This window comes from Eretmochelys imbricata, chromosome 2 (genome assembly GCF_965152235.1).
Source record: "Eretmochelys imbricata isolate rEreImb1 chromosome 2, rEreImb1.hap1, whole genome shotgun sequence".
Classification (NCBI taxonomy): Eukaryota; Metazoa; Chordata; order Testudines; family Cheloniidae; genus Eretmochelys; species Eretmochelys imbricata.
Window position 1 is genome coordinate 248,906,168 of NC_135573.1, and position 27,711 is coordinate 248,933,878.

At 42.1% G+C, this 27,711-nt stretch overlaps 1 protein-coding gene across 1 annotated transcript in view; it reads left to right on the forward strand.

Moving 5' to 3' along the window:
* Nucleotides 1-27,711, forward strand: part of PTPRN2 (protein tyrosine phosphatase receptor type N2) — a 1,032,194-nt gene that overhangs the window by 460,507 nt on the left and 543,976 nt on the right. The window contains exon 10 of the mRNA XM_077809485.1: nucleotides 14,112-14,198. Coding sequence (XP_077665611.1) covers nucleotides 14,112-14,198 — 87 coding nt within the window. The remainder of the gene's footprint in view (nucleotides 1-14,111; nucleotides 14,199-27,711) is intronic.

The window sequence follows — 27,711 nt, forward strand, 5'->3', positions numbered from 1 at the left end:
CTGAGAAGGAAAAACGAATAAGAGCAACTGCTTGTGAGGCTGACAACCTTACTGTGAAACACATATTGCTCTCTTTGGACTAGAGTGGGCCTGGCAAATATTAACAATCAAGCCATCTGTACAACTAAATCAAACATTTTCTCCAAAAATGGACCAGTTTATGGGATCGTTTTCACAAGAAATGTAGAAAAAACATTTTTCATCTCTGTTTTTTCTTCCCCTTTGCCATTACCCTGTAGCTTTTATTAGTAACTGAGTGCTATTCTGTGCTAGGCTGAGGGAACTGCCATGTTGCTCAGTGGCATTTCCTGCAGGACTCACCTCGCTCCTTTTTTATGTATTTTCTTCCTGTTCTCTGACCAGAAATTGCAAACATACCCTTGAACATATAATCATTAGATTAACTCAAGAGAGATGTAATCTATCAACTTCAAAGTAGCCTCTGCGTATTCTTATTCCCACTGCTGAGGTTTGGGATCTTATAGAAATGTCTATTGGAATGTTACAGCTCCAAATATGTAATTAAGGCACCAAGCTAAACTAGGACTGGGATCATCATCCAGCTTCAGCTCTGTTCTTTAAGTAATGGAGTCAGAGAAGATTTTGTAATGTTAAAAATGTATCTTTTTGTCAAGCCACACCTTAATTGATGGCTGCCTCTACTGCATGCTCCCCACATCTGACCCCAGGGAATGTGTACAATCCTTCTGGACTGCCATGAATGCTGCTCTTTACTCTTGTGACCACTGCAGAGCTAACAGATCAGAGGGAAGGGGAACTGGGTTGTATTCCTCATTCAGCATCAACTGAATAATATTCTGAATTCCTCGTAGGCTATGTCTACACTCACTTTTGTCAGTAAAACTTTTGTCAGTCAGGGGCGTGAAAAAAACCCATCTCTGACCAACATAAATTTCACCAACAAAAGTGCCGGTGTGGACAGCGCTATGTCGGCGGGAGACCGTCTCCCGCCGACATAACTACCGCTGCTCATTCAGGGTGGTTTAATTATGCCAACAGGAGACCTCTCTCCCATTGGCATAGAACAGCTACACAGGAGATCTTACAGCGGTTCAGCTGCAGCGGTACAGCTGTGCCGCTGTAAGGTCTTAGTGTAGACATAGCCTTAGTTACATATGTGTAATCCCACTGAAGGCAGGGGGGTTGCATAGATAACACTGAGGACATAATTTGGCTAGCAAAACCTTTATTTCTTGTGCTGGTGTATGAGAAGGAAATGGCCTGGTGTGACTATGAGACACTTGCAAGTGGAGTTTGTAAAACCAGAGGGCAGGAAAAAACTTCTTTTTTTTCTCGTAAATTGAGCAGATTAGCTGTGGAAGTCATTGACAGATAATGAGAGTGGAACTCCACGATGCCTTTATTAGAGTCATTTTAGGTGTAGAACTGCTCTTTAAAAATCACGTTCTAACAGCGAGGGCCCTGTGTAAACAATTGCAATGTAGCGAGTGGTTGGTGTGTTTGCCGTGCTCTCTGTTTTTCTCTCATTTCAGTGTTCAGTACATTGTGCGGCAAAATTTCCAAAAGTGGTTGCCTTATGTTAGGTTTCTTAATCCATATTTGGGCATCTAAATAGATGGTCTGATTTTCAAAAGGGCTGAGCAGGCAGCAGCTCCCATTAAAAGTTTCTGCAGTTTTAGATCAGGCCCTTCTCTAATTAAAATAGCATGATAGCCTGGTCCTGCTGTCCTTACTCAGACAAACCTCCTAATGAAGCCAATGGGAGTTAATTAAAGTACATATTGGTTTTTCCTGAGCAAGTAGTTCTGGATTGGGCCCTTGATTTTTAAAATGACAAATGGGGATAGGGAAGTTTCTGCAAAGGGAGCTGTGATTAAGTCATGGTGCCAAATGTTGCCACTGCAGTCTTGGTTTCGACAAAGAAGCCATTTCATCTGAGGGGATGATGTAACACCATCATCTAATGTTTGCTATTTTAAATAGAAAAATGAGCCTCATGATGCAGCAGGTACAGCTGTATGCCAGAGTAGTGTGCCTAATGAGGCTGGGAAGTGAGGTACAATAAAGAAAGTGGTGAAAGATTTTGAAGAGTGAAGACTCAGAGCCTGATTTTAAGAGAGTATAATCTATATCTATTTAACCCACCAGTAAATTGTATGTATTTCCTTATGCTCTTTATAACTTCATTCTTGTTAGCCCTTTAAACAAAGTCTGTTTTACACATGATCTGAGATAGACTGTATAAGAACACTGACACTGGTTCAATATACATTTTTTGTTAGCTCTGTGATCTTTCAATTGAAAAATAATATTTAAATTGCTGGTGACAGAAAGAGAAGGTGTTCGAGGATAATCCGATGGAAGTAAGGTGCTTTGTTTCAATAATGAAATGCTGGTTTACACAGTAATGGCCCTTGGGCAGGAGAGGGAATGTATTTTAATGGATGGTGACTTTTAGAGTTACTTATTAAGCACACTACAAAATGCAGAATGACTTTATATATCGCGAGCTGTAAAGTTTATACGGTATAGTATAGTCAGTAGTTGTGTTTTATTCTCCTGCGCTTTGCTTGCTCTCAAATCAGCCTTAAAGGACAGCCTATATAGTGGCAGATGACACCAAGCTGAAAGGTGTCAAAAATAAAATTAATTTTATTTTTGACACTTTCCAGCTTGGTGTCATCTGCCACTATACAGGTGTTCTTATACATAAAAACAGAATGGTATGTAGGGTTGGCTCTTGAACAAGAGGCCTTGTGTACACTAGAGCAGTGGTGGGCAACCGCATGCAGCCCGTCAGGGTAATCCGCTGGCGGGCCGCCAGACAGTTTGTTTACATTTGCACGGCTGCCCGCAGCTCCCAGGGGCCTGGAATGGCGATCTGCGGCCGCTGGGAGCTGCAGGCGGCCGTGCAAATGTAAACAAACTGTCTCGCGGATTACCCTGATGGGCCACATGTGGCCCGTGCTCCACAGGTTGCCCACCGCTGCACTAGAGCGTTTTGGCATTGCAGTTAGCTAGCTATTCCGTTACCATGTACTACAAGTGTTTTGCACATGCTCTGTGCTATATGTCATCCACTACAACATCATTATACTACTGTCATACCCATGTACACAGGGAATGCAAGGGTTGCAGGTGCAATTTGTTCTCCCAGATACAATCCTACAATGCCACTGCCTACCCCTTTGACTATTCAGAACATTGTCTCTGTCACCTACTAATCATAGAGTCATAAAAATGTAGGGCTGGAAGGGGCCTTGAGAAGTCACATTGTTGACTTATGAGGAGAGGCTGGAACTGGGATTGTTTAGTCTGCGGAAGAGAAGAATGAGGGGGAGATTTGATAGCTGCTTTCAACTACCTGAAAGGGGGTTCCAAAGAGGATGGAGCTAGACTGTTCTAAGTGGTAGCAGATGACTGAACAAGGAATAATGGTCTCAAGTTGCAGTGGGGGAGGTTTAGGTTGGATATTAGGAAAAACTTTTTCACTAGGAGGGTGGTAAAGCACTGGAATGCGTTATGTAGGGTGGTGGTGGAGTCTCCTTCCTTTGAGGTTTTTAAGGTCAGGCTTGACAAAGCCCTGGCTGAGATGATTTAGTTGGGGATTGGTCCTGCTTTGAGCAGGGGGTTGGATTAGATGACCTCCTGAGGTCCCTTCCAACCCTCATATTCTATGATTCTATGAAGTCAAGTCCAGCCCCTGGTGCTGAGGTAGGACCAAGTATATCTAGACCATCCCTGACAGACGTTTGTCCAACTTGTTCTTAAAAACCTCCACTGATGGGGATTCCACAACCTTCCTTGAAAGACTACTCCAGAGTATAACTACCAGTATAGTTAGAAAGCTTTTCCTAATATCTAACCTAAATCTCTGTTGCTCAGATTACGCTCATTACTTCTTGTCCTGCCTTAATTGGATATGGAGAAGAATTGATCACCCTCCTTTTTTGAACGGTCCTTAACATATTTGAACACTTATCAGCTTCCTCCCTGCCTCAGTCTTTTTTTCTTAAGACTTAATATGCCCCATTTTTAAAAAGTTTTTTCATAGGTCAGGTTTTCTAAACCTTATATAATTTTTGTTGCTCTCTTCTGGACTGTCTAAAATTTGTCCACATCTTTCTTAAAATATGGTGCCCAGAACTGGACACAGTACTCCAGCTGAGGCCTCACAAGCGTCTAGTGGAGCAAGACAATTACCTCCCATGTCTTAGCCCTGGTCTACATTAGGACTTTAGGTCGAATTTAGCAGTGTTAAATCGATGTAAACCTGCACCCGTCCACACGATGAAGCCCTTTTTTTTTACTTAAAGGGCTCTTAGAATCGATTTCCTTATTCCACCCCGACAAGTGGATTAGCGCTTAAATCGGCCTTGCCGGGTCGAATTTGGGGTACTGTGGACACAATTCGATGGTATTGGCCTCCGGGAGCTATCCCAGAATGCTCCACTGTGACCGCTCTGGACAGCATTCTCAACTCAGATGCACTGGCCAGGGAGACAGGAAAAGAACCGCGAACTTTTGAATCTCATTTCCTGTTTGGCCAGCGTGGCAAGCTGCAGGTGACCATGCAGAGCTCATCAGCAGAGGTGACCATGATGGAGTCCCAGAATCGCAAAAGAGCTCCAGCATGAACTGAACGGGAGGTACGGGATCTGATTGCTGTATGGGGAGAGGAATCCGTGCTATCAGAACTCCGTTCCAGTTTTCGAAATGCCAAAACCTTTGTCAAAATCTCCCAGGGCATGAAGGACAGAGGCCATAACAGGGACCCGAAGCAGTGCCACGTGAAACTTAAGGAGCTGAGGCAAGCCTACCAGAAAACCAGAGAGGTGAATGGCCGCTCCAGGTCAGATCCCCAAACATGCCACTTCTATGATGAGCTGCATGCCATTTTAGGGGGTTCAGCCACCACTAACCCAGCCGTGTTATTTGACTCCTTCAATGGAGGTGGAGGCAACACAGAAGCAGGTTTTGGGGACGAAGAAGAAGATGATGATGATGATGACGATGAGGTTGTAGATAGCTCACAGCAAGCAAGCGGAGAAACCGGTTTTCCCGACAGCCAGGAACTGTTTCTCACCCTGGACCAGGAGCCAGTACCCCCCGAACCCACCCAAGGCTGCCTCCTGGACCCGGCAGGCAGAGAAGGGACCTCCGGTGAGTGTACCTTTTAAAATACTATACATGGTTTAAAAGCAAGTATGTGAAAGGATTAATTTGCCTTGGCATTCGCGGCTCTCCTGGATGTACTCCCAAAGCCTTTGCAAAAGGTTTCTGGGGAGGGCAGCCTTACTGCTTCCTCCATGGTAGGACTCTTTACCACTCCAGGCCAGTAACACGTACTCGGGAATCATTGTACAACAAAGCATTGCAGTGTATGTTTGCTGGCGTTCAAACAACATCCGTTCTTTATCTCTCTGTGTTATCCTCAGGAGAGTGAGATTTCATTCATGGTCTCCTGGTTGAAATAGGGTGCTTTTCTTCAGGGGACACTCAGAGGTGCCCGTTCCTGCTGGGCTGTTTGCCTGTGGCTGAACAGAAATGTTCCCCGCTATTAGCCACGGGGAGGGGGGAGGGTTGAGGGGGTAGCACGTGGTGGGGGGAGGCAAAATGCGACCTTGTAACGAAAGCACATGTGCTATGTATGTAATGTTAACAGCAAGGTTTACCCTGAAAGAGTGTACCCACTGTTCTATAAAATGTGTCTTTTTAAATACAGCTGTCCCTTTTTTTTTCTGCACCAGCTGCATGTGTTTCAATGATCACAGGATCTTCTCCTTCCCAGAGGCTAGTGAAGATTAGAAAGAAAAAAAAACGCACTCGTGATGAAATGTTCTCTGAGCTCATGCTGTCCTCCCACACTGACAGAGCACAGACGAATGCATGGAGGCAAATAATGTCAGAGTGCAGGAAAGCACAAAATGACCGGGAGGAGTGGTGGCGGGCTGAAGAGAGTAAGTGGTGGGCTGAAGAGAGTAAGTGGCGGGCTGAAGACAGGGCTGAAGCTCAAATGTGGCGGCAGCGTGATGAGAGGAGGCAGGATTCAATGCTGAGGCTGCTGCAGGACCAAACCAGTATGCTCCAGTGTATGGTTGAGCTGCAGCAAAGGCAGCTGGAGCACAGACTGCCACTACAGCCCCTGTGTAACCAACCGCCCTCCTCCCCAAGTTCCATAGCCTCCACACCCAGATGCCCAAGAACGCGGTGGGGGGGCCTCCAGCCAACCAGCCACTCCACCTCAGAGGATTGCCCAAAAACAAGAAGGCTGGCATTCAATAAATTTTAAAGTTGTAAACTTTTAAAGTGCTGTGTGGCATTTTCCTTCCCTCCTCCACCACCCCTCCTGGGCTACCTTGGTAGTCATCCCCCTATTTGTGTGATGAATGAATAAAGAATGCATGAATGTGAAGCAACAATGACTTTATTGCCTCTGCAAGCAGTGATCGAAGGGAGGAGGGGAGGGTGGTTAGCTTACTGGGAAGTAGAGTGAACCAAGGGACGGGGGTTTCATCAAGGAGAAACAAACAGAACTTTCACACCATAGCCTGGCCAGTCATGAAACTAGTTTTCAAAGCTTCTCTGATGCATACTGCGCCCTCCTGTGCTCTTCTAACCGCCCTGGTGTCTGGCTGCGCGTAACTAGCAGCCAGGCGATTTGCCTCAACCTCCCACTCCGCCATAAACGTCTCCCTCTTACTCTCACAGATATTGTGGAGCACACAGCAAGCAGTAATAATAGTGGGAATATTGGTTTCGCTGAGGTCTAAGCGAGTCAGTAAACTGCGCCAGCGTGCCTTTAAACGTCCAAATGCACATTCTACCACCATTGTGCACTTGCTCAGCCTGTAGTTGAACAGCTCCTGACTACTGTCCAGGCTGCCTGTGTACGGCTTCATGAGCCATGGCATTAAGGGGTAGGCTGGGTCCCCTAGGATAACTATAGGCATTTCAACATCCCCAACAGTTATTTTCTGGTCTGGGAATAAAGTCCCTTCTTGCAACTTTTGAAACAGACCAGAGTTCCTGAAGATGCGAGCGTCATGTACCTTTCCCGGCCATCCCACGTTGATGTTGGTGAAACGTCCCTTGTGATCCACCAGAGCTTGCAGCACTATTGAAAAGTACCCCTTGCGGTTTATGTACTCGGCGGCTTGGTGCTCCGGTGCCAAGATAGGGATATGGGTTCCGTCTATGGCCCCACCACAGTTAGGGAATCCCATTGCAGCAAAGCCATCCACTATGACCTGCACATTTCCCCGGGTCACTACCCTTGATATCAGGAGATCTTTGATTGTGTTGGCTACTTGCATCACAGCAGCCCCCACAGTAGATTTGCCCACTCCAAATTGATTCCCAGTTGACCGGTAGCTGTCTGGCGTTGCAAGCTTCCACAGGGCTATCACCACTCGCTTCTCAACTGTGAGGGCTGCTCTCATCTTGGTATTCATGCGCTTCAGGGCAGGGGAAAGCAAGTCACAAAGTTCCATGAAAGTGCCCTTACGCATGCGAAAGTTTCGCAACCACTGGGAATCGTCCCAGACCTGCAACACTATGCGGTCCCACCAGTCTGTGCTTGTTTCCCGAGCCCAGAATCGGCGTTCCACAGCATGAACCTGCCCCATTAGCACCATGATGCATGCATTGGCAGGGCCCATGCTTTGAGAGAAACCTGTGTCCATGTCCTCATCACTCACTTGACTGCTCTGATGTCGCGTCCTCGCCCGGTATCGCTCCGCCAGGTTCTGGTGCTGCATATACTGCTGGATAATGCGTGTGGTGTTTAATGTGCTCCTAATTGCCAAAGTGAGCTGAGCAGCCTCCATGCTTGCCTTGGTATGGCGTCCGCACAGAAAAAAGGCGCGGAACGATTGTCTGCCATTGCTCTGACGGAGGGAGGGGTGACTGACGACATGGCTTACATGGTTGGCTTACAGGGAATTAAAATCAACAAAGGGGGTGGCTTTACATCAATGAGTATTTCAGGCAGGACTTCATGGAGGGTTCCAATAAGAAATGGTGCACCTAAGTAATTGTTCTTATTGGAACAAGCAGGTTGGTCTGGCCTCTGATTGATACATGGCTAGATTTACCTCGCTGCACCTTCTCTGTGAGTGACTGCAGTGTGACCTAGAGGAATGAGTCCCGTAGATGGGGGTGGGGGGGAAGCAAATGAGTACAAAACAAATCTGGTCTATTTCTTGTTTTGATCCACTCCATCTATCTTTTACATCTTTGGCTGGCAGCAGACGGTGCAGAAGGACTGCAAGCCATCCACATCTCATGGCTGCTCGGCAGAAGATGGTGCAGTAGGACTGCTAGCCATCCTCATCTGTTGCCTGCCCGGCAGAAGATGGTACAGTAGGACTGCTAACAATCCATATCGCCTGCCTGCTCACCATAAGATGGTTCAATAGGACTGACTGCAGGACTAAAGAGAATGACCTGGTCAAGTCACTTCTAATGTAGTCCCTGCACCCATGTCTGCCCAGGCACTCCTGGCCGACGTGGCCAGGAGCACCTCGGACATGACGATGACAGCTACCAGTCCTACTGCATCATCTGCTGCCACAAAGCAAGGGGTTGCTGCTGCTGTGTAGCAATGCAGTACCACGTCTGCCAGCACCCAGGAGACATACGGTGACGGTTACCTGAGCGGGCTCCATGCTTGCCGTGGTATGGCGTCTGCACAGGTAACTCAAGAAAAAAGGCGCGAAACGATTGTCTGCTGCTGCTTTCATGGAGGGAGGGAGGGAATGGGGGCCTGACGATATGTACCCAGAACCACCCGCGACAATGTTTTAGCCCCATCAGGCATTGGGATCTCAACCCAGAATTCCAGTGGGCAGCGGAGACTGCGGGAACTGTGGGATAGCTACCCACAGTGCAACACTCCGGAAGTCAACACTTGCCTCGGTACTGTGGAAGCACTCCGCCGAGTTAATGCACTTAATGCACTTAGAGCATTTTCTGTGGGGACACACACTCGAATATATAAAAACGATTTCTAAAAAAACGACTTCTATAAATTCGACCTAATTTCGTAGTGTAGACATACCCTATCATACAACACTTCTTGTTAATACACCCCAGAATAATGTTAGCATTTTTGCAGCTGCATCACATTGTTGACTCATTTTCAATTTGTGATCCACTGTAACTCCCACCTAGCTAGTTATTCCCCAGTTTGTAGTTGTGCATTTGATTGTTCCTTCCTAAGTGAAGTACTTTGCACTTGTCTTTATTTAATTTCATCTTGCTGAATTCAGACCAATACTCCAATTTGTCAAGGTTGTTTTGAATTCTAATCCTGTCCTCCAAAGTGTTTTCAACCCCTCCCAGCGTGGTGTCATCTTCAGATTGTATAAACACATTCTCCACTCCATTATCGAAGTCATTAATGAAAATATTGAATAGTACCGGATGCAAGACTCACCCCTGAGGGATCCCGCTAGATACGTCCTCCTAGTTTGACAGTGAACTATTTGAGTATAGTCTTTCAACCAGTTGTGCACCCACCTTATAGCAATTTCATCTAGACCACATTTCTCTTGTTTGCTTATGAGAATGTCATGTGGGGAACTGTATCAAAAGCCTTACTAAAGTCAAGATATATCACATGTACCCCGCCGCCGCTAGGCCAGTTACTCTGTGAAAGAAGGAAAGTAGGTTGGTTTGGAATGATTTGTTCTGGACAAATCCATGCTGGCTATTCCTTATAATCCTATTATTCTCTCGGTGCTTATAAATGGATTGTTTAATAATTTGTTCCAGTATCTGTCCAGGTATCCAAGTTAGGCTGATTGGTCTATAATTCTCTGAATCCTCTTTGTTCCCCTTTTTAAAGTATTGCCCTTCTCCAGTCCTCTTTCCTTGCACTTCTGTGTGTACTTGCTATTATAGTAAAAATCTACCTCCTGACACCAATCATCCCCCTACATTTAAACCAGCATCTTTGGAAGGAAAGGATCTAATTAACACATAAGCCCCTGAGTCACTATGACAATCTACTTTCATGGTTATCTGTAAATAATCAGAGTTCTATCCGCTGTCAATCCTTGAAATGTAAGGTGGGTTTTTTTTTATGACTAATCCATGGTATTTTTTTTTCTCGCAGAAGTGCTTATATTCTTTACTTTTACACAGGAACATCTCTGCCTTTTACATGTAGACGAACTCTTAAGTTTATATGGTACCCTGAGGTGGTACCTCTGTCTGTGTGACAGGATGTCCCTTGAGCATTTTGGGTTAGGACTGTAGGAATGTGAAGAGAAGCTGAATAATTCTGTCCTAACCAAAGTCTAAATGACATATCCTAGGGCACTGTAGGCAAAACACAGTAAAATAAATAAATAAAAGTGCTCATTGCAGCCCAGTAGACAATACATAAAACGATGATGATTGATAAAAACTTGCAGGTGAAATCTTTCATTGAAATAAGTAAAAAAAATAAATAAAGTAGGTCCTGGAAAATCTTTCTTTTTCTTTTTTTCCTTCTTGGCCTACATAAAGAAATCACCTTTAAGAGATTTCTTTTTTCCCTCTATCACCCCCTCCTCTTCCTCCAAAGTCTTGAAGTAAAAATGTAGGGCCTGATCCTCTTCTCACTTTACTGCATTGGCTTCACTAGAATTCTTTCTGATTTACACTGGCATAAATGAGCTGACTCATGCTTTTAAAGTTTAATTATATGAACACTGGGGTTTAACAATGTTGAAAAGCACCCTTTAATCAAAATCCATAAGAACATAACAATAGCCATACTGGGTCAGACCAAAGGTACATCTAGCCCAGTATCCTGTCTTCTGACAGTGGCCAATGCCAGGTGCCCCAGAGGGAATGAACAGAACAGGTAATTATAGAGTGATCCGTCCCCTGTCGCCCATTCCCAGCTTCTGGCAAACAGAGGCTAGAGACACCATCCCTATCCATTCTGGATAATAGCCATTGATGGACCTATCCTCCATGAATTTATCTAGTTCTTTTTTGAACCCTGTTATAGTTTTGGATCTTCATAACATCCTCTGATAAGGAGTTCCACAGGTTGACTGTGCGTTATGTGAAAAAAGGCTTTCTTTTGTTTGTTTTAAACCTGCTGCCTATTAATTTCATTTGGCGACTCCTAGTGTTATAAGGAGTAAATAACATTTTGTTATTTACTTTCTCCACACCAGTCATGATTTTATAGACCTCTATCATATCCCCACTTAGTTGTCTCTTTTCCAGGCTGAAAAGTCCCAGTTTTATTAATCTCTCCTCATATGGCAGCCATTCCATACTCCTAATCATTTTTGTTGCCCTTTTCTGAACCTTTTCCTATTCCAATATATTTTTTTTGAGATGGGGTGACTACATTTGCACGCAGTATTCTAGATGTGGACACACCATGGATTTATATAGCGGCAATATGATATTTTCTGTCATTATCTATCCCTTCCTTAATGATTCCCAGCATTCTGTTTGTTTTTTTGACTGCCGCTGCACATTGAGTGGATATTTTCAGAGAATGATCCACAATGACTCCAAGATCTCTTTCTTGAGTGGTAACAGCCAATTTAGACCCCATCATTTTATATGTATAGTTGGGATTATGTTTTCCAATGTGCATTACTTTGCATTTATCACCATTGAATTTCATCTGCCATTTTGTTGCCCAGTCACCCAGTTTTGAGAGATCCTTTTGTAGCTCTTTGCAGTCTGCCTGGGACTTAACTATCTTGAGTAGTTTTGTATCATCTGCAAATTTTGCCATTTCACTGTTTACCCCTTTTTCCAGATCATTTATGACTATGTTGAATGGGACTGGACCCAGTACAAACACCTGGGGGACACCGCTATTTACCTCTCTCCATTCTGAAAACTGACCATTTATTCCTACCCTTTGTTTCCTATCTTTTAACCAGTTACCAAGCTATGAGAGCACTTTCCCTCTTATCCTATGACAGCTCACTTTGCTTAAGAGCTTTTGGTGAGGGACCTTGTCAAAGGCTTTCTGAAAATCTAAGTACATTATATCCACTGTATCCCCCTTGTCCACATGCTTGTTGACCCCGTCAAAGAATTCTAGTAGATTGGTGAGGCATGATTTTCCTTTACAAATACCATGTTGACTCTTCCCCAACAAATTAAGTTCATCTATGTGTCTGACAGTTTTGTTGTTTACTATAGTTTCAACCATCTGCCTGGTACTGAAGACAGGCTTACTGGCCTGTAATTGCTGTGATCACCTCTGGAGCCCTTTTAAAAATTGGCGTTACATTAGCTATCCTTCAGTCATTTGGTACAGAAGCTGATTTAAATGATAGGTTACAGACTACAGTTAGTGGTTCTGCAGTTTTGTATTTGAGTTCCTTCAGAACTCTTGGGTGAATAGCATCTGGTCCTGGTGACTTATTACTGTTTAGTTTATCAATTTGTTCTACAACCTCCTCTAATGACACCTCAATCTGAGACAGTTCATCAGATTTGTCACCTAAAAAGAATGGCTCAGGTTTGGGACTCTCCCTCACATCCTCAGCCATGAAGACCGATGCAAAGAATTCATTTATTTTCTCCACAATGGCCTTATTGTCCTTGAATGCTCCTTTAGCATCTCGATCGTCCAGTGGCCCCATTGGTTGTTTAGCAGGCTTCCTGCTTCTGATGTACTTAACAAATTTTTTGCTATTACTTTTTGAGTCTTTGGCTAGCTGTTCTTCAAATTCTTTTTTGGCCTTCCTAATTATATTTTTACATTTAGTTTGCCAGAATTTATGCTCCTTCTATTTTCATCACTAGGATTTAACTTCCACTTTTTAAAGGATGCCTTTTTGCCTCTCACTGATTCTTTTACTTTGTTGTTTAGCCACGGTGGAACTTTTTTTGTTATCATCTATGTTTTTTAATTTGGGGTATACATTTAAGTTGAGCGTCTGTTATGGTGTCTTTAAAAAGTTTCCATGCAGCTTGTAGGGATTTCACTCTTGGTGCTGTACCTTTTAAATTTCTGTTTAACTAACCTCCTCGTTTTTGTGTTGTTCCCCTTTCTGAAATTAAATGGAATGTTACAGTGTTGGGCTGCTGTGGTGTTTTTCCCGCCAGAGGGATGTTAAATTTAGTTACCATATATTATGGTCTCTATTACCAAGCAGTCCAGCTATATTCACCTCTTGGACCATATTCTGTGCTCCACTTAGGACTAAATCAAGAATTGCCTCTTCTCTTGTAGGTTCCAAGACTAGCTGCTCCAATAAGCAGTCATTTAAGGTGTCAAGAAACTTTTAAGCCCCCATCCAGATAGGTCTGAAAATGTTGTATCTGTTGGAGTTACTGAACATTGCTGTCAGTACATCACAGATAGAAAATGTAATGTTTGCAATACATCTTTAGAGTTATAAGAGAGCCTAAAAAACTCTTAACTAATAACCTGCAACTTTTTATAAATGAACATTTTGCATGTAGCTAAATGCTTTTTTAAATGATAACACTGCACATGTGATATGCTTGATTGCAACTTGTTTTCTAAATTAAAAAATGTAAATGTGGCATTGAGAAAATTTAGAAAGATTGAAGGCAGGTTATGTCAGCAGCACACGCACACCAAAGTGTCTTCCATCTATCTAATCAGCCTCTCCTCCTCTGTGTGCCTATCTCCATTGTTTACTTTCAAATCCATAATATTTTTGCATCCTTTCCCTGGGTCAGGATTCATTAAAAAAAACTAATGAATTTAAAAATATGCTTTTCCCTTGTCCATTTGATACAGAGCCCTGCAATTTGACTTTCATTGTTTGTTTCCATCCTTGTCTCGCCTTTTCACTCTTTCTTTCTTTTTACTTTATTACATTTTTTATTGAGGCTTGAGATGAAACGGTCACTGCATCATGGGCCCATTACACTTCCTAACAATTCCATTTACACCTTATTGTTTGTCTTATTGCTGGAAAATTCAGGTGATTCATCATGCCTGAAGAAGCACCTGATCCCAATTCCCTTGATATCACAATCACTATGTGACAGGAATACTGTAAGCAGTAATTTTCAGACCCTGACAAGCCAAGGTGATAACTCTTTGGGGACTTTTTGCCTCTCAAGTATTGATGAGTTCCATTTTCATAATGCTGCATTTTCTTTTTTCCTTTCAACAGCCCGCTGAATGTGGAAAAGGGTTTGAAGTTAATAAAGGATGTGGCAGATCTTCTGAAGCTGCAGATGAGTGACTTTGACGATGTCAAGTATGTATATGGTGCTCATCCCTTCTATTTTATATGTTTTTTCATTGTTATTCTTTAATATATATTTTCTTAAGGGAATACCTAAATTTTTATCATCAAAATTCATCACTGGGGGGGGGGGGGAAGAGAGAGAGAAAGAGAAGAATATCCTGGCATTGTTTGCCAAGTTTTGTGTACAGTTAGCAATAGCCTACTTAATAAAAATGATCTGATGCAGTCCAAAAGATCTCCATATTACCACTAGTATAAGGTAAAAGGGAAAATTATAATCTTCAGAGTGCTGTATAAACATTAACTAACTTCACCAGAACTATGTAAGATAAGTATTGTAAGGGGTATTATACTCAATTTCATAGAAGGGGAGGTGTAGTGTCCGAGGTAGAGTAGAACTCAGGGGTTTCTGACTTTGAGTTTTGTGCATGGAACACTAGATTATGTCTCCTTCAGGGGTCCAGCCTTGTTTAAACATTGTTTTACTTTTCTGCATTTCACACTGACTAATTATATGCATGTTCATCTGGTAAATTGGACAGGTTGACCTGACAGATCTGGTACAACGAAGATATTGCTTAAATTTTCTAAGGTGGAAATGTTTGCACAGGAACTATAGCTCCTCCATGAGAGAAAGTTTAAAAAAATAGAACTCAACAGAATTTAATAGAGAGCTAATAAGGACATAAAGGTTAGCGCATGGGAGGGTTTGGCAGCTTTCAGAGAAATTCTGACATGGGAGACGATATTTGGGAGTTTTTTGATAGTCTCTTTAATTCTTCTGCCAGGTGTTGTTGGCAGCAGAAATGGCCAGGTTTAATTTTCTAGAAATTTCCTTAAAGACTTAACTAACACTGGCTTAAGCCCCCACCCAGAAATCTGGGAACCTACATAAACTACCCTGGCTGCCCCTTATGGGCAGTTCTTGCAAGCGCTGAGTCCAGAGGTTATAACAAAGAGAACTTTGGAGGTGTAGAGGGGGAGGTAGACAACACAATGAGTTGGTAAAACCACCAAGTAACAAATTATATGATGTAAGACTCCCACCTTCCAGGATGTCTTAAAAGTAGTACTCACCTTGGTCCTTCTTTGGCCATTATGAATGACTAATGTGTTCTGGCCACTTCCTAGCACCTCAGCACCCTGCTCACAGTTAGCTAACCTGGACTGGAGAACTCCAAGGACTCTATCTAACAGGTTGCTGCTGCCTGGGCAGCTCTGGGGGCTCCTCTCCCTAACTCAGCTGGAGTGATTTCAGCTTTAATTGCTGGGTAGGGAGGCCCACACCAGAGTCCCATGGATAGACTGCTGCTCTGTCTATGGTTTCAGTCCAAGCTGCCTACCTCTTCCACTGCTCTGTGCCATCCATCACCTCAGAGGTGCTACTGCCACTGATGCTCTGCATCATCTGTTGCCACCAAGCTGCCACTACTGCCTTGAAGCTGCCTAGACAATGCGCTGTTCAGCAGTCTCAGCTCAACTCTCAGGATGAGATCAGTGGTGTCTGGGACACTTGACAGAGTCCTCACCGGCAGAGAAGCACTTCCAGCAGCTGTCAGGAGCCTTTTCCCTCTCTTTTTCCCTTACCTCTGTCCATGCTCCGTTACTCAACTTCGCCTGACCGCAATCTCGGTCAGGATGACCTCAGGCACATTCAGTATCTTGTCCTTGTATTTCCCAACAAAGTCAATTGCATTTAATTGCTCCTAAAGGCAAAACTAAACTGCATTTTATTCAGAATGCACCAGGCCATCACATAATATGCAAATGAAGCCTGACCCATTCAGTCAATTCTCCTTGCCCTCTAACTGATGCTGGCAGAGATCTCCCTCACCAGTGAAGCCCCTTCCTATCTGCAGATCTTAAGTTGTTGTGGGCCGTTCTTCTCCCATTTCACCAGCAGATGACAATATTGAGCTCCCTTCTCTCTAAAGCTTCAAGCCACAGGCTTTACGTCTGGAAGGATATGGTAGGTGCTTATTTGTAGTGGGACTCAGGGACTGACTGCTTTTAGCCCCTTAATTGTGTTGCTGCACTGCTGTACTCTCCTCAATCTTTCCTGCAGTTGCCCTCACTCTGTCTATATGTGATGGTACCAGTAAATGTCATTAGTTTTCCAGTGCTATACCTTTGACTTACAGGAGGTAAATGTAGCTCAATGGCCAGCTAATTTACCCTACATCGCCATATATCTCGTTTAATCACTGTGGTTATTCTAGCACATGCCAAGAGAAGATTCATAGCTTCCAAGGCTAGAAGGGAGCACTGCGATTATCTAGTTTGACCTCCAGTATAACACAGGCCATAGAACTTCCCCCAAAATAATTCTTTTGAATCAAGAGTATATCTTTAAAAAATATTCGATCTTGATCTAAAAATTGCCAGTGGTGGAGAATCCCACCTATGGTTCCTATGGTTAATTGCCCTCACTCTCAAAAATGTATGCCTCCTTTCCAGTCTGAATTGATTTAGTTTCAACTTCCAGCCATTGGATCATTTTATATCTTTTTCTGCTAGATTGAAGAGCCCATTATTAAATATTTGTTGTCCATATAGATACTTACAGAGTGTGGTCAAGTCGCCCCTTAACCTTTTTTTTTTTTTTTGTTAAACTAAATAGATCGAACTCCTTGAGTCTATAATTATAAGGCATGATTTTTAATCTTTTATCATGTTCATGGCTCTTCTCTGAACCCTTTCCAATTTATCAACATCCTTCTTCAGTTGTGGGCACAAGAACTGGTTACAGCATTCCAGCAGTGGTCACACTTTGCCAAATATGGAGGTAAAATCCATTCTCTACTCCTACTAAAGATTCCCCTGTTTATGTGTCCCATGATTGCATTAGCTCTGTTGGCCAGAGAGTCACATTAGCAGCTCATATTCAGCCCCAATCAGGAGCTTCATGGGCTGGGTTCTTTGTGAGCTAGAGCTTCGTGAGCCTCTTCTCCTCTGGTTGAGGTAAGCTGCGGTGTGTTGCCCATGGTCTGAGCGCTTCCTGTGGAGTTCTGGGCCTGGGTTTGATGCTTGCGCCCATTCCCCCTCTCCCCAGGCAGTTAGCAACTTTTTAAAAGAATGGAGTATGTAACTGGGTGGGGAAACCATTCAGTAAGTCTGAGGTCAGTTGAAGGAGATAGAAACAAAGAGGAAGTAGGGAGGAGCGTGACATATTTGGCTAATTCAGAGACTGACGTGGCAACACAACATGTGAATAAGACTAGGAAATGAAATTTTCTCTCTCTCTTCTCCGTCCCCAACATAGTATATGGTATGATGGTGACAGCACTATTTCCTGTGTCAGAGATCCTTAAACTTTTTGTCAACTTTTTTGGGCAAACATAAGTTTTACTAATGAAAACTACAGGGTTAATTTCAAAGACCATGCAAAAGCAGCATGTTTAATAAGAATGATTTCTGAGACGTGCACCATAGCAAATTTAAACAATCAATTCTTCTAAGGGACCTATAATCTAGAACTCTCAATTGTTTCACGTACATTTTTCTGTGTTGTAGTAATTTTGAAAGGATTATTTCACAGAGGCGATCTTATTGTTTTGTGGTCAGTTTTGCCACTGAATATTTATAGTATGTGCCTATATTTTAGCTTTTCCCACTGTTCTGGAATTTGGTTGAGTGAACAGTTGCCTTTGCAGCCTATTCCCATGTTATTGATTAGTTGATGCAAGGTGGTAATCAGCTTATCTTATCTTCTCTCTTTCACCAACATGGCAAGTTTAACTGATGACCTGGGATCCTCAGTATAGCCTCAGCTTGGCTCCTAGAGTGCACAATTCACTGCAACACTTGTTTTGTTTTCAAGTTACATTGACATAAACTTTGCTTTCCCTGTGAAGCGGATGAGTGGGGATTTATTTGGGGAATACATAATCAGAAATGTTTCAACATTGCAAAAAGGATCCAACATGTTAGCTGTCACTTTCAGATACAGCCTGAATTTTTATGGAAGTACTAGTTATGCTTAATATGTTTTGTTAATGGTTATGTCGCTGTCAGATAAATTCCATTATTTCTTATTACATCATTAGAGACCATTAAAATGATATTAACATGCTGATGTAATTATGCAAGCAGACGTAAAATGACTATAGTTATGATTTTAAAATCTAATTATGGGTGTCCACAGCCTCTGGTGATTGATTGTTGGACTGGTGTAGTATGGATTGGAGTCAGGTGGGTGGTAATACCAGGAGGCCTGGCATAAAAAAAAGGGGTATGGGGGGATGGATTCCACCACAATGTGAACTGTAGCGATGACCTTTCTCCTAGAATTACAGTTCTTCAGCCATCATCAACTGAACTTATAGAAAAGGAATCTTATCAAAGAAAATCCAAATACAATTTTTAAAAAATGTAAAACTTACTAGGTCAGCTGAGAGTGTAAAGCAGGGGTGGATGTAGCCTCCCAATTCAATGGGCGCATTATACTAAACTGCCTATGGGGCATTGACCACCCACAGCAACATCCTCTGCCCTGGCATTGCAACCCTAATACTGTCCTGGGGAAGAGGGGCAGCTCCCAGCAAAGGGAGAGGGATACTGAAGAGCAAGCCTGCCCTTCACTTGCCCTGCAGTGGTAGCTCCTGTCTCATGGAGCTGAGCATGGTTTTCTGCTCTGGGGGTTGTTGATCTGGTGCATGGGGTCACAGTGCCACTCAAGTTTGTCTGCGGGATGGTTTCTGTGGGTGCAGCTGAACCCATGAGCCCATGCTAAAGCTGCCCCTGGTGTAATAGGAAGGACAGTCTGATTCTGTGATTTGAGCCATTGGATTATCACAAACACCGTCTTCCTGGATTCTTCTGACATAGACAGTGTGATTTATCTGTGCCTATTTATTCAGCATTCTTACATTTGAGATAATACCAAAGAAGCGGCTGAGGGGATTTCCTGCCATTAAACCACTGGATGCCCTTAAATGTGAAGGAAATAAAAGGGGATGACCATGTCTATGCATCTCATATAATAATACTCTAGACCAGGGGTTGTGTAACATTTTCATGATATGGGCCACATGTTAAGAGTGAGATTATCTGGTGGATACCATATCTTCCACTGGTGATTGAACATCATCCCTATGGCAGCTGAAGAAATTGCTTATATAAAAAAGTAACAGTAGGAAATTTTAGCTGTCTTTAAATTCTATAGAAAAAAGCTATTCATAATATCTTTTTCTTCTTCATTTTATTTCTCTTTACCATCATTTATGTCCTTCTCTTTAAAGATTCCTTGCCACCTGGTCTTTTTCTTCGCCTGGATGTTCTTCTCTTTTGCTTTGTCCTCCTCTCCCTTTGCACATCCTTCCATGATTCCATACCATTGTTGTTTCCCAGTGTTCCTAAACCTTGTTCTGGAGGTATCACCTCTCTTAGGTGAGTTGGTAGTTTAGGTTTCATGCTTCCTGAATCTTGTTTTCTCTTAGAGTATCAAGTGTGCCCGTTTTTGGTGTTTTGTTGTGTGACGCGATAACTGGGAATAAAACTGAAACCTCCCAAAGGTAGGACACCAAATGGGTATCTATCCAGATTCTTCTACCTTGCCCAACACTCTAGTGTTTGAGTACAACCATAATAGCCAATACCAACACATAGGCTATAGAAGTACAACTATAGAATTCTGGGGAGGAACACGTGACTTTAGTACAGTTTAAATTCTGATATTCATGGATTTTAAAGGCTGAAAAGGTCATTCTGATAATGTAATCTGACCTCCTTGCATTGTGCCAAATAACTTGTGGTTGACTTGTATGTATGTATTCCGGGCCGAAAATCTATATTAAAAGAACATTATTAAGATTGCAAAGTCAAGCACTCAAAAGTTAGGACATGCTGGAATTAAGATTGCCAGTGCAACCTTCTGCCCTCTTGTACATATATATTATGATATAGGCTTTACTTACATGACCACATACTGTTTTTGCAAGAGGACTTCTGCCTCGTTCTGTGTCCAGGATGGATGGTGCCCAGTTAAGAAGCAGCTATTCAGTATTTTGTTTTTTCCTCATTGTTCAATATGTGGCCTTAGGCCTTATTTACAAGATATTCAAAGCCTGCTATGAAGACAGAATTATTAATTTCCTCATGGGCTTTTCTGTGATACTCAGCATTACAGTATCTGAGTGCTTCACAAATATTGATTCATTGATCTTCACAAAGTCCCTGTGAGGTGAGGGGTATTATTATCCTCATTGAACAGATGGGGAGCTGAGTCACAGAGAAATCAAGGTCAAAAGTATCCACTAATTTTGAGTGTCCAGTTTGACACATCTAGGACCTGATTGAGTACTTAGCATTTTATAGCACTTTGTATATTCACAGCATTGGTCTGATTGACTGTAAGTGCTCAGTTTGTCTGCAAATCAAGCCCCAGAGTCTTCAGCTGGGCACCCAGAAAATAAGGAACGCAATTAGTGGCCATCCCTGAAAAGTTTGGTAACTTGCCTAGCATCACATAGGAACTCAGTGGCGGAGGCAGGGACAGAATCCAGTTCTCCAGGGCAGCAATCAACTGTCTTAATTGTGAGACCTTGCTTTCTCCTCCTGCAGTCCCCCGCCTCATTCACTACACAGCTGAAACAAATGAGAGACCAGGTGAGTGATGTAATATCTTTTATTGGCAGCTTCTCTTGGAGCAAGAGACAAGCTTTTGAGCTACACAGAGCTCTTCGTCAGTGCAATACAACAAATGAAACAGGCATCTATAGACAACAGTCTCTTTTACTGTACAACCCTGCTTCATTCCCAGAGTTGGTCCATTCTGTGCACTGAATGAAGCAGAGATCTTGTGGAAAAAATAAGTGATCACATAATTAAAAACGATGTCATGATATCTTTGCACAAGGGCGTCAAATGAGGGTTGTGCAGGCAACTTCCATTCTTACATTTCCTAATTCTGAGTACTTGACTTTACAATCTTAATAATGTTATTTTAATGTATTATTGTGTGTTATTTTAAACAGGCAAACTAAAACCCCCCAGAAATTTCATTGTGTCTCTTCACATTGATACCCACGTGGTTCATCAACAGGGTTGGATCCTTTAGATCCACCACACAGACCTCTGCCGGTTGAGCTAATGGACTAGCTGATAGCAATAGGAGGTTGCCATCCTCCACCAGCACGAGATGGGAATGAGATACACATTTTGCCGATGGGTTCGCTTATTGACAGAAGAATAGTGAGATTCAGGAATCCTGAATTCCATTCTAGGCTCTGGAGTGGTGTATGGTCAAGTGGGCAGAGACTTTTCTCTGTGTCCATTTCCCTCAAGCTTGATGCATTCTACCATGTCCCTGTCCAAGTTCTGTCTCGTCCCCACCCTACGCTCCTTGTCTACCCAGTCACAGTCTCTACTCCTCAGGCTTATGGTCTAAGTTCCAGGCTCCTTGCCCAGCCTATTCTCCCACCCCAGGCTCGCTGAGTCCTATTCTTCCTTTCCACCCCACAACGAGTCTCTTACCTTGCAAAACACCTGGTCTCCGGGCCAGCTACTCTGAGTTCCACTGTCTAGGCCCCTTGTCTAATCTGTCTCTTCTTCCCATTGTCTTCTATTTCCAGTCTCCCCCACAGGCTCCTGAGCCAGTCTCAGTCTCCCTCCCCACTCCCTCTTTGTCCCAGTCTCTTCACCTAGTCCCAGTTCTCTTCCCATACCCCAGCTCCTTGTTAGATCTGTCTCTCTTCCCCATTTGCCCCCATTCCTTCATTCTGGTGAGCACTAGGAGCTGTGAGAGGCTTGAGCATGTGCAGACTGCAATTTTTCAAAGGCTTGTAATTTGGCTAAATTTGGATGTATTTTCATGTGGACAGCAAAGGCACATTCCAAATACAAAAGGCCACCCTCTGCCAAATTTCAAGTCCCTGCTACAAAGCAATGAGAGTGATAGAATATTTCAAAGAAAAGGTCTTAAGAATTTTTTAACACGGTCTAAACAGTGTATTTTTTCCTGTCCTTGTTATTGTAAACGGCTTAACTGTTTTGGCAGAAATTAAATAAATAAATAAATTGGTCTGTGTCACACAACTGGCATGTAAAATTTCAGCCCAGACTTAAAGTTTGGTAAAGTTATAAGCAACTGAAAATAGGGTGGTATAATGAAAGTGCCAGGCAACCTTAATGACAGACAGCGCTAATAGCCCCACCTATAATGAATGTGTATGTTGGCAGTTGTGTACTAATCAGACTAACATACAGATTTGGTTCATTGTTTTGTCTTGTTCTGTTGCTAACACTTGAAAAACCCAATCAGCCATTTAATCATATTCACTCATCCAGAACCTAAATACTGGAGATCAGTGCTTCGTGGTTTCACTTCATCATGCTGATAGATTATGACGTGTGATACATGTATGCTCTAAATGTGAGCATCTCAGGAAATTACCGGTAACTTGAGAGACAAGATAGTGTTAAGCTGGTTTATTTAACCCAGTGTGCAGATTTGAAGGGCAGTAACAGGGATGGTGATACTCTGGAACAGATAAATTTTCTATGATACACAATACTTTTGGGATCACATCTAGGCACTGACTTGTGTGGCCTCTCTTCTGAACAGCAATCAAAGGGAGCCTTTCTCTGTGATGCAGCATGCTGAGCCTCTTCTCCAACGTGTGTTCATCTACAGTGGGTACATCTATAAAGTTTATCCTATTTTGACAGATTTTACTAGTTTGAGAGAGATTCCCATATTGTACAATGTACATACTGTACTTTGGGGCATCCCAGACCATTTCACTTAGTGAGTTCTGTGTTTGTCCTCTATAATACTGGCTCTTTTTTAAAGGTGTTTTTTTTTAAATAAAGCAGCTAAAACAAAACACAGCAAAACAAATTCTTATGAAAAGCTATAGAGAATAGAGTAAAAGCCGTAGAAATTACCTATATCTCCTAAGTCACAAAAACTGATAACATTTCTGTTATCTGTGATGTTTAGTTTTACCTAAGAGGAGTTTTCAAATATTGTGTATATGAACATAAATATTGTGAACAGTCTTTTCTCTTTGGGCATATCTCATGTTGTTATAGTGTTTGTGCATATTACTGATAGATTGAATCGATATTTCCATGATAACAATTACATTCATTTGTACATAACTTAAACACATTTTTCATTTTCCACTGATAACTTGCCAGACTTGGTCTCAGCACAGAGGTGAGGTACATTTTTTTTTCAAAGCTTGGGGAACATTTCCTCTGCTTTTCTTTTCATGTAATAAGCAAGCCAACAAACTAAAGTACATTCTGTATAATCCTGTTAGAAATGCTGTTTGTGTGAATAATGCATAAATGATGGAACTAGTTTTGTTCAAATGTGACTTGTATGGATTTCAATGAGTCTTAAAATCGGACCATTTGAAGACTGTACATACTGTGCTGTAGCTCACCATACGCAAGCTTTTTATAAGAAATTCCATTTTGTTTTCTATTATTTGACTATATTATACCATATTATTTGACAATTCATTTATTATACAAAGAAATCAGGCATAAGCACAAGGAGACAAAATTAGGGCTGAATTTTCAACTTTATCTGTGATTTGAGCGAGGGAGTGATTTCTCAACCTTAATGCTTCATTGATCTTGAGCTTTTTATTTCCCCCCCCATGAAATAATATAGTTTGTGTTTATTACCTGATAGATTTGCATAGAACCAAGACCATTTTGCAGCCTTCACTATAACTATAGCGAAAGATATAATAGGAATATGTGGAAATAATTAGGAGGATTCTGATCTGCAGCATTTAATAAATGCTGGGTGACAAAGCAAAAAGCCATAACATTCAGGGAGACTCTTCAGTTATGTCTACACAGCAGCTGGGAGTGTGCTTCTCACCATGGAGAGACAGACATGCGCTAGCTGTACTTGAGCAAGCATGTTAAAAATAGCAGCATGGCTGCAGCAGCATGGATGGCAGCTCAGGCTAGCCACCCAAATACAAACGTGCCCAACCCCCTCTGTACATACTTGGGTGTCTAGTGCAAGCTGTTGCATATGCCACCATGGCCATTCTGCTATTTTTAGCATGCTAGCTGGAGGAGAGCTAGTATATATCTGTCTACCAACACTAGAAAGAAATCTCCCAGCTGCTGTGTAGATCTACCCTTACAAGTAAAAATGGGCTAAGTTCTAAAAATCATAGAAATGAAGGGTTGGAAGGGACCTTTAGAGGTCATCTAATCCATCCCCCAGCGCTGAGGCAGAACCAGGTAAACCTAAACGATCCCTGACAGGTATTTGTCAAACCTGTTCTTAGAAACCTCCAGTGGTGGGGATTCTACAGCTTCCCTGGGAATCCTATCCCAGAATTTAATTACCCTTATAATTAGAAAGTTTTTGCTCATATCTAACCTAAATGTCCCTTGCTGCAGATTAAGCCCATTACTTCTTGTCCTACCATCAGTGACCATAGAGAACAATTGATCACAGTCCTCCGTATAACAGACCTAACATATATGAAGACTGTTATCAGCTCCCCCCTCAGTCTTCTTTTCTCAAGATTCAACATGCCCTGTTTTTTAACCTCTCCTCACAGGTCAGGTTTTTTAAACGTTTTATCATTTTTGTTGCTCTCCTTTGGACTCTTTCCAGTTATTCTACATCTTTCTTAAAGTGTAGCACCCAGAATTGGACACACTACTCCAGCTGACGCCTTACCAGTGCTGAGTAGAGCAGGATAATTGCTTCCTGTATTTTACATATGACACTTCAATTAATAAACCCCAGAATGATATTACCCTCTTTTGCAACTGCATCGTATTTTTGACTCATATTCAATCTGATAGTTGCTAATGGTTCTAAGATTGCTTCAGCTAGTTCCTTAAGCACCCTAGGATGACTTTCATCAGGACCTGCCGACTTGAATACATCTAATTTATCTAAATATTCTTTAACCTCATCTTTCCCTATTTTGGCTTACATTCCTCCCCCTTGTTAATAGTAATTGTGTTGAGCATCTTGTCACCATTTAAGTGAAGACTGAAGCAAAATAGACATTAAACACCTCAGGCTTCTTGATGTTCAGTTGATAGTTCTCCTTCCCTGCTAAGTAGAGAACCTATGTTTTCCTTTGTGTTTTTCTTGCTTCTAATGTATTTAAATAGCCTCTTCTTATTGATTTTTATGTCCCTTGCTAGTGTAACTCATTATGTGTCTTAGCCTTTCTGATTTTGTCCCTACATGCATGTGCTATTCTTCCGTACTTCTCCTTTACAATTTGGCCATGTTTCCACTTTTCGTATGATTCTCTTTTGATTTTCAGGTCATTAGAGGGCTTCTGTTGGAGTGATAATGGTGTCTTCCTGTTCTTCCTCTCTTTTCTTTGTATTAAAATAATCTGAAGTTGTGCCTTTAATATTGTCTCTGTGAGAAACTGCCAGTCCTCCTGAACTCCTTTGTTCTTTAGATTTTCTTCCCATGGGACCCACCAGTCTACCACTCTATCTACCAGTTCTCTGAGTTTCTTAAAGTCTGTTTTTTTGCAATTCATCATCCTTAGTCTGCTGCTCTCACTTCTTTCTTTCCTTAGAATCAAGAAGTCTATCAGTTCATGATCACTTTCACCCCCAATTGACTTCTGTCTTCAGATTCACAACTAGTATCTTACTGTTAGTCAGAGTCAAGTCTAAAATGTAAAATCCCCCATTACACCAGGTCTTGTGCTTTGGATATTGTGTTATTTATTCTAGAAATGCCTCATCTACCTCCTTTTCCTAATTTCGTATTCTAGAATAGATCTCTATGATAATATAATACATATTTTCCCCATTTTATCTTTAGCCACTTTCAACTAGTCTCATCTCTTTCTGGACCTCAGATCAAGTGGATATATTATTGGTGTATAATGCAGCACCTCCTTTCTTTTTTCATTGCCTGTCATTCCTGAACAAGCTGTACCCCTCTCTACCAATATTTAAGTCATGAGATTTATCTCACCAAATATCTGTGGTGCCAATTAAATCATAATCCATTTTATGTGCTAATACTTCCATCTCTTCCTGTTTGTTCCTCATACTCCCTGCATTTGTGTATAGATATCTAAGATGTTGAGCAGATTTACCCACTGAATTCTCTCTTGTTGCTCCTATGACTGATGGATGATCAAGGTACTAAAAAGAAAAGGAGTACTTGTGGCACCTTAGAGACTAATCAATTTATTTGAGCATAAGCTTTCGTGAGCTACAGCAGCTGTAGCTCACGAAAGCTCATGCTCAAATAAATTGGTTAGTCTCTAAGGTGCCACAAGTACTCATTTTCTAATTACAGGCCAGTAAGCTGAACTACAGTACCAGGCAAAACTGGTTGAAACTATAGTAAAGAACAGAATTACCAGACAGATAAATGAACACGATTTGTAGGGGAAGCATCAACACAGCTTTTTTGAAGGAAAATCATGCCTCACAAATCTAGTAGAATTCAGCAAGCAGATGGACAAGGGTGATCCAGTTGATATTGTGTACCTGGACTTTCACAATGTCTTTGACAAGGTCCCATACCAAAGGCTCTTAAGGAATAATAAGCAGTCGTGGGATTAGAGGGAAGGTCCTCTCATGAGCAACAAAATGGCAGATGAAAATTAATGTTGACAAATGCAAAGTATTGCACTTTGGAAAAAATAATCTTAACTATCCATACAAAATTATGGGTCCAAATTAGCTGTTATCACTCAGGAAAGAGATTTTGGAGTCATCATGGATAGTGTTCTGAAAACATCTGCTCAATGTGCAGCAGCAGTCAAAAAAGCTAACAGAATGTTAGGAACCATTAGGAAAGGAATAGATAATAAGACAAAAATGATCATAATGCCGCTATATAAATCCACGGTATGCCGAAACCTTGAATACTGTGTGCGGCTCTGGTTGCCTCATCTCAAAAAAGATATATTAGAATTGTAGAAGGTATTAGGGATATGGAACAGCTTCTATATGGGGAAAGATTAAAAACACTGGGACTATTCATCTTAGAAAAGAAAGGAGATATGATAGAAGTCTATAAAATCATTTATGGTATGGAGAAAGTAAATAAGAAAGTGTTATGTACCCCTTCACATAACACATGAAGCAGGGGTTACTCAATTAAATTAATAGGCAGTTGGTTTAAAACAAACATAAGGAAGTACTTCTTATGTACTTATGTCCACAGAATGCACAGTCAACCAGTGAACTCGTTGCCAGATGATGCTGTGAAGGCAAAAAGTATAACTGGGCTCAAAATAGAATTAGTTAAGTTCATGGAGGTTCAGTCCATCAATGGCAATTAGCCAAGAAGGTCAGGGACACAACCCCATGCTCCGGGGATCCCTAAACCTGACTGCCAGAAGCTGGGACTAGACTCAAGATTTTCCCAGTTTTGTTCATTCCCTCTGAAGCATTTGGCATGGGCTACTGTTGGAAGAAACAATACTAGGCTAGATGGACCATTGGTCTTATCCAGTATGGCCATTCTTATGTTCTTATGACCCTATTGTAATTTTTCATGCTTCCCCCGCAACATCTAGTGTCTCCTAATGTCACTGTT